The 12,992-nt window shown below is 47.6% G+C and overlaps 1 protein-coding gene across 2 annotated transcripts in view; it reads right to left on the minus strand.

Moving 5' to 3' along the window:
* Positions 1-12,992, minus strand: part of Amotl1 (angiomotin like 1) — a 65,550-nt gene that overhangs the window by 30,810 nt on the left and 21,748 nt on the right. The window contains exon 3 of one of the 2 annotated variants that reach the window (XM_032910925.1): positions 11,434-12,379. In XM_032910925.1, coding sequence (XP_032766816.1) covers positions 11,434-12,379 — 946 coding nt within the window. Of the gene's footprint in view, positions 1-11,433; positions 12,383-12,992 lie in introns of both variants that reach the window. The other variant, XM_032910924.1, reaches the window with a different exon arrangement.

The raw sequence follows: 12,992 nt of genomic DNA on the forward strand, positions 1-12,992 counted from the left end.
GCAAGTCAAGCTCCCAGGATTTACAGGACAAACCAGAGATCTGACATCCGTACAGAGTTAAAAACACTTCCCAAAGCATACGCCGCACCACACCAGGGCCCACCACGAAATGCAGGCAAAGGACCTGAGCAGCTCAGGGTGCTGCAAGGACAGGTCACCCTCGGATCTCACTCCTGCGTGTCCACCCAAAACAGAAACAGAGGCAGCCAAGCACCTACGTGTGCTGTGGGTAAAGACATCAGGGTTTAAAGACTTGAAATGAGAAGGAAAACATCTGGTTTTTATCGTAAGTATTTGCAGAAAGATAACATTTTCCATACCTGGACTGACTACAGAATGTGGGTATGCTGCTGTTTGGCCCTTGGGTGTATGTCTAAGGGCTGCGTATGTATCGTTAGTAAGGATGTGTGCATGTGTGTAGTGGCCACACACGTCAGGTGTCCTTCCTGAATCACTCTTTGCCTTCATTTCTGGGGACAATCTCTCAATGAACCTGAAATACAGATTCAGCTCGGCTAGCTGGCTGCTTCGAGAATCCTCCTGCCTCACTGGGTTACAGGTAGGCCCCCGTCACGCCAGGTTCCAGGAATCAAGTTGTGCAGCAAGGCATGTTCCTGGGTCATCCCCTTAGCACAAAGGTGCCTTTTACATGTTTTAAGTGAATCAGCAAATAGACTTCTACATAAATTCATATGTATCTTTTAGTATTTAAGAAAGCGCTGGAAAGGTGGCCCAGTGATTAGGAGCACATTCTGCTCTAGGAGAGGACCAGAGTCTGGTTCTCAGCACCCACCCTGGTGTCTCAGATCTGCCCGTAACTCCAGGTCCAGGGGATCTGATGCTCTCCTCTAGTCTCTGTGAGGCAAACACAGACACACAGACACACACACACACACACCCCACAAACAACACATGCACACACTACACATAGACATATACACACAGAACGCACCATACAGACATACACGTACACACATAGACACACATACACATACCACACACACACACACACCACATATGCACACACACTATACACAGATATACATACACAGGACACACCACACAGACATACATGTACACACATATACACACACAAACACACACCACATACCACAAACAACACATGCACACACTACACACAGACATACATATACAGAACATACCACAAAGATATACACGTACACACATAGACACACGCACGCACACACACACACACACACACACACACACTACACATAGACATACATACCCAGACACATACCACAAAGACACACACTCACACACACACACATACCACACACCAATATGCACACACACACTACACACAGACATACATACACAGACACATACCACACATACACACACACATACACACAGACACACACACATACACTGCACAATTTTAAAAATAGAAAGGTGTTAATATAATTTTCAAAACACAAAAATAAAACAAAAATAATTGTCCAAAGCATAACGTATGAAGGGATGACCAGTCTCTAAATTACAAACTCCAGTTTCTCAAAATTAGTTCAATAAACTAGTTCTTAACCATGAAAAGAAAGCTGATGAACACTCTAAAGGTTTAGATATTCCAGTATGTTATATCACAAACTAATATAAGTTGAACTTAATAGTTTAAATTAAAACAAACTATTATGAAAGGAACTGCTAGAAAGTTTTATATTACCTACAGGCCCACACAGTCCTTACATTTTGTAGTTGTTGTTTATTTTGTGTTTTGTTTCTTGAGACAGGGTTTCACTGTGTAGCCCTGGCTGTCATGGAACTCACTTGGTAGACCAGCTTAGCCTTGAACTCAGAGACATCCACCTGTCTCTGCCTCCCAAATGCTGGGATTAAACCATGCACCACCACTGCCCAGCTCCATTTCCATTTTTATTGATTATGTATACATGTGTGTGTATGTACGTGTGCATATGCATGTATATACATGCATGTCCATCATGGTAAAACTTTTCTCCCACCCATCCTTCCTTCTCATCCAATGACAGGCCTTGTTCTATCTTGTACCTGACTTCACCTGTATGACATCCTACAAGAGGGTACAATTCAGGTCAGTAGGCTTGGTGGACAGTTCCAGAATTCAGTGGTATCAGGGAACTCAGGTAAATGTCCAGCTGTCCTTCCATGACCACGAGCAGGCAGAGCGGGAACTGCAGGCTACAGTCTGTGCACGAGACTCTGTGTGTATCTACAGGTCGGTCATTACAAAACACAGCTTACCTCATTGACAAACACTTGGGAAATACAACGGAAATAAGACCAAAGGCATAAACAGATGGAGAATGTGATTAAATAATTTACAAAAGAGAAAGTTAAAACACCAAAAATATATTTTCCAACATAAACATGAACAGAAATAAGAAACTGCAGGAAGTTCTGAGTGTATCCATGAATGCTCAGTACAACAGGCTTTTATGCAGTGTGTGTTTCATTTCCCATGAGCACTCTTGGCAAGCTAGTTGGGTTAGTTTAGCAGGAAAGAGTCATACTATATAGCCCAAGCTGGCCTTGAGCTACGTAGATGCTAAAGGTGACTGTCTCCAGTTAGGGGAGCTATGTCTCCAGTTAAGGGAGTTATACCTCTTTGTTTCTTCTTCCTTTCTTTTTTCTCTTTTCTTTTTTCCTTCTCTCCCCTTCACCCCTTTTTTTGCTATTTTTATAGGATATATGTAGCTTTTTATTTTAATTCCTATTATGGTTCCTCCTCATTGTCAACTGTCACCTTGACTGGATTTGGAGTCACCTAGGAGACAGACCTTTGTGTGTGCCTATGAGGATTTTTCCCAAGTGGTTTATCTAAGGAGAGACCCATCCTGAATGTGGGCAGCACTGTCTACACTTGAGACCAGACTGTGTTCATCTCTCTCTGCTTCCCGACAGCACAGGTGACCACCCACATGTGACCACCCACAAGCTGGAAGCCACACTTCCCCCACCATGATGTCCTCTTCCTAAACCAGGAGCCAAAATAAATCTTCCTTTCCTAAGTTTCTTCTCAGTTATCTGGTCAGAATGAGGAGAAAATAAATAATATAATAATTATCACCTAAGTAATACATGTGTACTCTATAAAAATTAAAAAAAAAACACTGTTATTTTAGTAATTAAGAAAAAGAAACAATGAGATGAAATAATAAAAGGCCACAGAAAAGAAAGAAGTCATTCTGTTAACGTGCCTTGCAACATAGTATTTTCTTAAAGCTTTCCGATCCTTAAAGCAACATAGTGTTTTAAAAGAGTGTTTAATACAGGCTATATTTGAAAAGGAAACTGGAGAAAGCCAGTATTTTTTTTTCTTTAGAAATAAAGTACCAGGATAAACATGCATACACACATATGTAATTGCTACAGTAAACATATGATCGTTAAGGAAGTAAAGCTATTGGCTGTAGGAAAAACACAGACGAAGAAAGGGGGCAGACATGACATACAACCCTAGCCCCAGCCACTTAACTGGCTGATTGAGGCCGGACTGCTTGAGCCTAGAAGTGTCAAGGCCAAGCTGGGCACAGAACAAGAACTCACTCAGAACTACACTAGTAAACAGACAAAAGAAACTGAGGTTCTGCAAACTGAAGGAGCAGAAGTCCCCACTTGTCGGTCCTGCAAACAATCATGGGTCTCAAATGCTCAAATTAAAACTCGACTCTTGAGTTAACTGAATTCAGAATCCCTGCTATGTGGGTGGGTCTCATCTGTTTAAAGAAGTTGCCCTGCTATGCGTTGCAGCTGGGGCTGTGTCAGGTTTCCTGGGAAAGTGACCTGAACTTGACCCTAGCTCTTTAAAATTCCCACACCGCAGAGTAATTTCTCAGGACACACAGGCACTACACTTAATGTCGTTTTGCCTAAATACTGTGGGCTGTGGGCATTGCTGAAAACCCTCTTTCTCCTCTCTCTCTCTCTCTCTCTCTCTCTCTCTCTCTCTCTCTCTCCTCCCCTCCCCTCTCCTCCCCTCCCCTCTCCTCCTCCTCCTCTCTCCCCTCATCATCTCTTCGCCTCTCTCCTCTCTTCTCTTCTCCTCTCTCCTCTCTCTCCCTTTCTGAGAAGGGTCTAATAGAACCTTGGCTAAGCTCGAACTTGCTAGCTGGCCAAGGATGACCTCGGCTGAATTACTGCCCCTGCTGCCCCATCCCCGAGTGCTACAATTACAGGTGTGCACCACCAAGTCTGGCTGACACTCCTGAGTCCTGACAGAAAGTTCAGCGCATACAGTTGAACGTTAATAAATGAGGCTACACGGCCTCATTTTCACTAAGGGAGATGTGTAAACAAAGAAGCCAAGGGTTTAGTTTACCCACTAATTCCAAGTATTGCTTCATTTTCATGACCGTATAAGCTACAAATCCTAATTCACCATTTCAGAAGCACACACTCACCAAATTTCCACTTTTTCCAGCCCTGGCCCATAGTCAGACGGGCCATTTCCACATGCCTCTGCACATGCTCCTGATAAACTGTCCTTGTTTGGGTTACACTGTTGTAATTGCTCATTGGTCACACGTGGTCCCGAACTCTCCTCCCCCCTGGCTCTCCCTCCTCCCTGGAATGCCATTTGTCATGTTCCCAGAGAGTGACCATCTTGGTTAGGGGGTCGTGATAAAATACCATGACCAAAAGCAACTTGGGCAGGAAAGGATTTATTTTGCCTACAATTCAGTATAACAGTTTTTTTGCCAAAAGATCTTAAGACAGGAACTCACGTAGGGCAGAAACCTGGAGACAGGAGCTGATGCCGATTCCATGGAAGGTGCTGCTTACAGCCTTGGTCTCCATGCCTGCTTAGCCTGCTTTCTTATAGAACCCAGGACCACCAGCACAGGGATGGCCCCACCCACAACAGGCTGGGCCCTCCCCTATCAGCCACGATTCTGGAAATGTCCTACGGGCTTGCCTCAGTCAGATCTTATGGAGGCATTGTCTTAATTGAAAATGTATCTTGACAGAGAATATAGTTAAAGTACAATTTGAACCACTACAGTTTTCTCCAGTCACAGCACGGGTGGTGGTGACGTCACACCTTTACAAGAAGCAGGAAGCCAGCTCTGTGCAAGGAAAGCCACAGACCCTGGCTTCTCAGGGCCCGAGAGAGAAGCCTGGCCAAACCCAACCATTCTCTGCTTTACAGGTACCTACCTACCAAAGTCAAGTTAGTCCAGCCACAGACGGGCAGAAATGGCAGCAAATGCTCGCCAGTCACTCTCTCCTTTGTTTCTAGGAAGCTGGGAAGCAGAGCCTCTCTGCTGAACAGGCATAATGGGTCCATGATGAAGGGCGGAGAGGCCAACCCAGGCTCAGCAGGCAGAGAGAGGCTGTCAGAGTCCTTCACCAATGGTTGCTACTGTCTCTTCCTAAGGGAGGGGGGTCTTACTAAAACAAACACTGGTCTAGAGTAAGTGCTGACCACATTCTAAGACTGTTAAAGAATCTAAAGAACCTTACCTCAAAGGACAGCAAGCCACAGACACTGCTGCAGGTGTGCCCAACCCGGGTCCCCTGGGCAGACCAACACAAAATTGTGAGTGTACTTAAAACAACGGGACTTTTGCTTTCTCCCCTCCGGCCCATGCCATATTGACTATGTAGTACCTGAATGTGCATTCTGTGGCTGACAGACTTCCACAAAGAGACTAGACACTCCTGTAGCTCACAGCCTGCAGCTCCCTGCAAAGTTAAGTTTGCTCCCATTGTCTTCTGGGAGCAAGGAGGAGGACGGAGGAGTCTGGTGAGATTCTATAAACTAGTAACACATTCACCATTACCTGGTCAAGTAAAAACTTAAGTGTGTTTCCAGCACATGCACAGCCATTGAGTGCTTAACCAGGGAAGGGCCACATGCAGTAAGGGGCTCTGGGCTTCCTACACCACCGAGCTGTTGGCCATGACTGTTACTGACCCTCTCTCTTCGGTCAGGTTTTGCCTACGTAAGAATGAGCTTTTTAATAGCACCTCCTCTTTTTCTGTTTTTAAAGATTCATTTATTTTTATTTTATGTGTATGGGTGGTTTGTCTGCACATTTGTCTGTGGACCTCATGCATACATTACTCATGAGGCCAAAAGAAGGTGCTAGATCCCCTGGCACTGGAGTTACAGACAGACAGTTGTGAGCCACCATGCAGGTGCCAGGAACTGAACTGGGGTCCTATTTTGTAAGAACAGGGCTGCCCTTCGCCACGGGACAATCTCTCTATTTCCTAGTTCCCATTTCTTAGAAATGCTGTAAACGTTAAGGAACATGGCCGCCACTAAAATCCCTGCATACAGTAAGGCCTTGGGGAAACCCCTGCAGCCCTGTTACAGCGCTCCACGATCACACCCTGAGCTGCAGAGTGCCAAGCATCTGTAATGGAAAACTCAAACAGGTATTAGAGAAAACAGGTTTCAGTCTTATTTTATACACGATCCTGATTAAAGTATATAAATTATAGGAGCAAAATCATTTTCAAGATTGAAAACATCTAGCTAGTAAATCCCATGTCTTACCGTGTTAGCGGTTTACTGGGAAATGGGAGATCAATATGAATTATTTTATCAGCTCTAGTTTTTCATTTTTATTTTTGACATAGAGCTCTTTGGGGAAAAAAAAAACTGCATCTTGACTAATATACCCTAAACTGCTTTAGCAGAGAAATCCAACCACCCCTGGAATTCATTGGTGCCTTCATTCCCATTAGCGACACGCCAAGTCACCACAGAGTGAGTCAGAATTAATAACAAACGTTTGCTTTGGGGCTGGAGGGAGTCGCTGTCCTCAACAAGAACAGCCCAAGTCTCATCTTGTCCTCACGGTGAGCCACTTTCAATTCCAGATGAAGATGAAGCAAACCAAAGCAGAGAAGACCAGAAACGCAACCTCGGAGCTGCCCCGGGGCCAGCTCTCATGTTCTTAGCACCTCCCCTTCCTCATGGCTTCCTGAGCTCATTCACAGAAGGAGCCACGATGCTGTCGCTGTCGGTCGACTCTGCTGGGGCCAGTGGCTGCTCTCATCAGTTTACACAGGAGCTGAAGGGGAGAACATGAACCACCAGAGCAGGCAAAGAGCTCTGAGCGACTGGAGTCAGACCCTCGCTTTCCTCCCAAAGCTTTCACCTGTTCTTCAGACTTGTCTCAACGCGTAATGGGTGGGGTCAAGTTGCCGGGTTTCCGTTAGATCCTAAGTAGGGCCTCTTGTAGCATCAGGCAGAAAGACCCAAGGGATCTCAGTGAGGGTCCATCCTAACCCAGGAGTCTATGTTGCCACGTGCATAGTGTGCACCCAATAGCTTCCTAAATTGTCACCATTAGTGGCAAACATACAACCACAGAAAAGGGATCAGCCCGGTGAGATTCTAAGGGACACTGCTTGCCTCTTGGGTGGTATATAATGCCACACACCACCGAGTCTCAGGCTCAAACCCTAGATTCCAGGCTCTGCTAACCATGTCTGGAGCAGGCCCTGTGAAGACAAGCTTGTTTACCTAAGCCCACCAAAGGCTGTACTGCTGGAGCCAGGCTGGTTTACCACGGCTGTGCTCACCAAGTGGCCTTACAGCCCTGGGGCCAGTCACAGTGGCCTGTCTGTTACATCTTCTAAGACACTTTGATGGGCATGTAAATTCCAGTGCCAAGCTTCTCGGGGCACTCAAACCCCACGGAAATGTCTTTCTCTGACCTCAGAACTTGGAGGCGAATGGTTTCTCCACAAGTCACCAGGGAGACCTCTAAGAAATGCCTCACTCCCCACTGGCCCACCTCACATCATGGTTTATTGCCAAGACACCAACGAGTCCAGCTTCTGTGCTGTTAGAGATGGCTCTGCGATCTCTGGCAAAAAGAGTGGTCACCGCTATGCTTACAGAGGACCAGGGTTCAATTCCCAGCACCCATGCGGTGGTAGCCCTCGACTGTTTATAACCCCAGTTCTAGAATCTAGAACCCTCTTCTGCCCCTCCAGGGGCACCAAGCACTGAAGCAGTGCACAGACATACACGCAGGCAAAACATACAGATAAAAAACAAAAACCATAAAAAACTGTGAGCTAGCAAGGAGGAAGAAGGCAACTTCACTGGAAAGACTTCCCATCCTTATCAGGGTCTTCCAGAGACTGAGAGAAATGTTCGGGATGAACTATGAAATGACGATGTGACACAAACACCAGAGGTGTGGCATCGTTCAAGGTGAAAGTTCCCCTTTGGTAAAGAGAGGAGATCCCGGGTGCCACTGCAGAGTCAGGTTAAACCCATGCTAAGATCACAACGCACTCTGCTGCTCACGAGGGCTTGGGCTGGCCAGGACACATCAGAACGGGCATTCATCACCGAGATGGCTCAACTTTACGTAGACCACATCTGGACTCCCCTAGAAGACACACCTCGGGACGTGTCCCTGAGGGTGTTTCCAGAAGTTTGACTGAAGAGGGAAGCCCCCCGGGATGTGAGTGGCGACACATCTCTGAGTGAATAAGAAAGGGATGGGGCAGAAAATCAGCTGGGCACTGGCATCCACTCAGGACCTCTTCATCCGGGTACACAGACATGTAGGAGTGACAGGGTCCAGCCACTCCCCCAGACCCTGAACTCCATTTTGCCTTCCAGGCCATGAGAGATACCATGTTCTCAAAGCATGAGCCAAGATAAATCGTTCCTCTTACATGTTTCTTTTTGCCAGAAATTTGGTTACAGCAACAGAAAGATGGCTACGAAGCCCACCTCGTGTCAAATGTGTCAGAGCTGGGGAGTAGGTGGCCACCTCCCAGCACCTTCCCAGCACAGTGAAGCCTCCACCCAGCCACTAGGGTTCCATCAGGAGCTCCAGCTCAGTTTAGACTCAGACAAACCTCTATGATGACGACGCATCCAATAATAGCAGGAGACACCTGTCTTCTCAGGGCCGTGCTCTTCCCGCACAAGCCGAGTACCCTCCACGCTGGCCACTCCCGCATTCTCCCCAGAGGCTGCATGTCCAACTGCCTCAAACACACGCCCCCGCTCCTCAGTGGTCTAGCCAATCACAGACTCCCCTCAGTTCTACTTCCCTGCCTCTCGTATCAGACGCCTCTCCCCTGCTGCTGCCTCCACCTGGACACCCAGTTCTCTGAAGTACTGAATCCTTCCCGGAAAGGCCTCGCAAGCCGAGTCTCCGTCTAACCATCCCGCACCACCACTGAATGTAGTTGCTAAATACCAACAGGTAGTCTCTGCTTGAGAACACCAGGCTTCTCTCTGCTTAAACGCTAAACTCCTTAGAGTAACTGTGAGAGACCTACACTGTCCACAACTTCCCTGCTCAAACACATCCTCTGCCTCCTACTATGCCTAAACGCCTGGGCTGTACGCCCTTGCTCTTCAGTCCATCTTCATGGCTTTCCTGCCTCTGGAGATGGTCTTTCTACCAATACCCACTTTTATTAATCCTTTGAGACCTCCGTCGGTGTCACCTTCTCTTAGCTTTCTTGTTTGTTTTTGTTTGTTTGGTTTGACATTTCTTGAGACAGGGTTTTTCTATGTAGCCCTGGCTGTCCGGGGACCCGCTCTATAGGCCAGGTTAGAGCAGAAGCAGCCTGAGAAGCTTTCTAAATCTTCAGATTTTGAGCTTTTCTGACTTATCCAATCGCCTGGTACTTTTGGCTGTTTCTACCCTGAACATCACGCTGAATGGCAGTGATGTGTTCTGATACTGGTTTCCCCAAAGGCAATGCTTCAAGGGCTCTTAGGGAAGGCACCATACTTGTATCTGTGGATCAAGGCTGCACAGAAGTCACGCAGAAGAAGAAAGGCTGAACCTGCCCATCCATCAGAAAACACACGTACACTACAAGCCAGCGAGATGAGTTGGAATGGAAGATGGAGAAGCTGGAGGCTGGAGGCCAGGCCCTGGTGCTCAGCTGCAAGCTCTGGACACCTGCGTGAATCTCCACACTTCAGATTCATGTCTGCTGAATGAGCTGAGACTAAAGGGCTTCCAAGGTCTGTCAGTGCCTACATTCTAGCATCCAGAGTAGCAGCAGCAGCAGCAGCAGCAGCAGCAGTAGTAGTAGTAGTAGTAGTAGTAGTCTTCCTCCTCCTCCCCCTCCTCCTCTTCTGCTTCTGCCTTCTAAAAAAAAGTGTGTGTGTGTGTGTGTGTGTGTGTGTGCCTGTCATGTGTATGAGTGCCCATGAAAGCAAAAAGAAGTCATCTTTAAATTGTATAATGAAGTCAAATATCACGATGCACACCTATAGTCCCAGCTTTGAGAGGCAGAGGCAAGAGACTGAGTTGAAGACCAGCATAGGCTACTCTACCTAGTAAGACCCTGTCTCAATAAACAGAGGAAGGGCAGAACAGAGGTAGGAAGAGGAACAGGGAAGGGAGAGGGAATGGCTTCATTAATATAACAGAAAAGACTACAAAACAACTTTGTGGGTGGAGAGATGGCTCCATCTTACAAGCACAGGGACCCCAGTTCAATACTCAGAACTCACATTAAGAAAGCTGGTTGTGAAGGCACATGCTTGTGCTGGTGAGACAGACACATGCAGGTCCTAACCACCTGCCAGCCAGTCTAGACTAATTGGTGAGTTCTGGGCAGACTCTACCTACAAAGCAGCCCAAAAAGGGGATGGTACCAGAGGGACAGCACTCAAGACGATGACATTTTCCTGTGGTCTCCACATGTACCTGTACATATGTAGCCACATCTAAACATACCCACATATACCACACACTACACACACACATACACACACGCACCACATACACACATACCACACACATACACCATATCACACACACACACACACACATACCACACACATATACCACATCACACATGCACACACACACATATACACACACCACACCACACACACACACATACACACACACACATACAGACACACACACACACATACACACACACATACAGACACACACACATACATACACACACACCACATACACAACACCACCCACCCCAACACCCCACACACACCCACACAACCACTCACCAACCCAACACACACAACCCCAAACACCCACACCACACACACACACACACACACACACACACACACCACATATACACCACACACACACACACACACACACACACACTACACACACACACACTCAGACACACACACACACACATACACCACACACACACACACACACTACACCACACACATACTCAGACACACCACAACACACACACACAAACACACACACACACACACATACACACACACTCAGTAATAACACTTCTCAGTAATCAACAGTCCCATTCATCCCCAGCCGCTAAGACTGGAAGACGTTCTAAGCCTCCCTCTCCCTGAGCCCACAAATGGCTTATTAAATACTATGGACAAGACAAAAGTTCTCCTAAAAGCTAACACTCCTCACAAAACGCCAAACATACGTCTGAGCTTTGCAAAGCTGGGTTCAGAGTTACCTGGTGACGCCGTACTCTGGGGGTGGCTGGTACCTCAGGACGGCCACTTCTGTTCTCGCAGGCTGAGGTGCTAGGTAAGGTTTGACCATCTCGTGGAGTACCCCGGGGTGCTGGTCACTGTAGTAAAGACCGTGATCTTGGTTCTTGCTGACTGGGGATTTCATTGGCTTGGTCTTGAAGGGGTATTCAGGTGGAGGGCCACGAGGGTCCAGTGCTTTACAGACGGGCTGGGCAGGAGATGGCTCTCCTCCAGCTTTGAAGCTCTTTCCATTTCCCGAGCTGGGGAGGTGTTGCTTAGTCCCATTCCTCTCCAGCGACAGCTGCATGATCCTCTCACTGAGGGACCGGACATGGCCCTGCTTTAGTTCTTTTAGGGCCTCATCCTTATGTGCTTGTCCGCTGTTGGCCCGGTTCACAGTGGGCCTTCCCTCGGTGCGGGACTTCTGACTGGTACCTCCGGCCATGTAGTAAGTGTGGCCGAGGGGCCCCTGTCCCTGCTGTTGTTGTTGTTGCTGCTGCTGTTGCTGCTGCTGCTGCTGTCCCCTGAAGAACTGGGACTGGGCCTTGGCCTCCTCGTACGTGGGCAGCTCCTCGTTGTTCTGTTGAGGCTGTGTGGACCGGACCTGCTTCTCCATCACCGTATTGTCTCCCTGATGTTCTTGACCCTGCGGTTCTTGGCGGGCCGACTGATAGACCATTTGTGGGTCTTCTTGAGTGAGGGTTTCCGTGGAAGAAAAGTTGTTGGTGCTGTGGGCTGGCCCTGCACTCCCTGTGGCCTGGTGCTGAATGGCCAGTAGGTTCATGTTCTCGGTTGGGGTTCCATAGCGCAGTTGTTCCTGGATCAGCCGCTGTAACACTCTTCCAGAAGCTACATCCTCAGAACCTCTCATTTCCACCTCCGGCGTCCTCAAGAAGTTCGGGGAGTGGAAGCTGGAGAGAGGGTCCTCTACTGAAAGACAAACAGGAACTGAGCTAATAGGATGTCCCCAGGAGACACTGACTGATATGCTAATCAGAGCATCATTGAAAGACCAGGTTCCAAAGATGTCATCGCTGACCCATCCTGCAATGCCTCGAGGGTGTGTTTCTCAGACTTCCTGAGCCTCTGCTCTCCCCTCCCATCCCTTTTCTGTCCCCTCTGTGACTTGATCTACCATGACATATCTCCTTTTCCTAACAGGACCACTGTGGCACAGACTGACATTGTCCTCCCATCGTAAAAACAAAAAATATTAGTCACAAAGACAGCACCCATAGTCCTCTGTCAGATCACTAATGATGGCTCTCCAACGCACCCTTCCCTCTCTCAGAGCTGTCCTCAGAAGGCAGCCCACATTGGCTGTCCCCATGTTTCAAACACCACACATTGAGTTTTCCAGCTCTCATGTTACACATGTAACCTTTCTACAACATTGAACCTTGTTTGCTCTCTGTTTAGAATGTCCTCCGATTTAGCATCTCAATCATTGCCTTGGTACCCCCACTTCCTGCCTCTTCCAGTCTGGACTGCCCCAAGCTCCATCTGAATCCCCTTTTGCTCCCACTGAGCAAAATTTCCA

The sequence above is a fragment of the Rattus rattus genome, chromosome 8, assembly GCF_011064425.1.
Source record: "Rattus rattus isolate New Zealand chromosome 8, Rrattus_CSIRO_v1, whole genome shotgun sequence".
Taxonomy (NCBI): domain Eukaryota; kingdom Metazoa; phylum Chordata; class Mammalia; order Rodentia; family Muridae; genus Rattus; species Rattus rattus.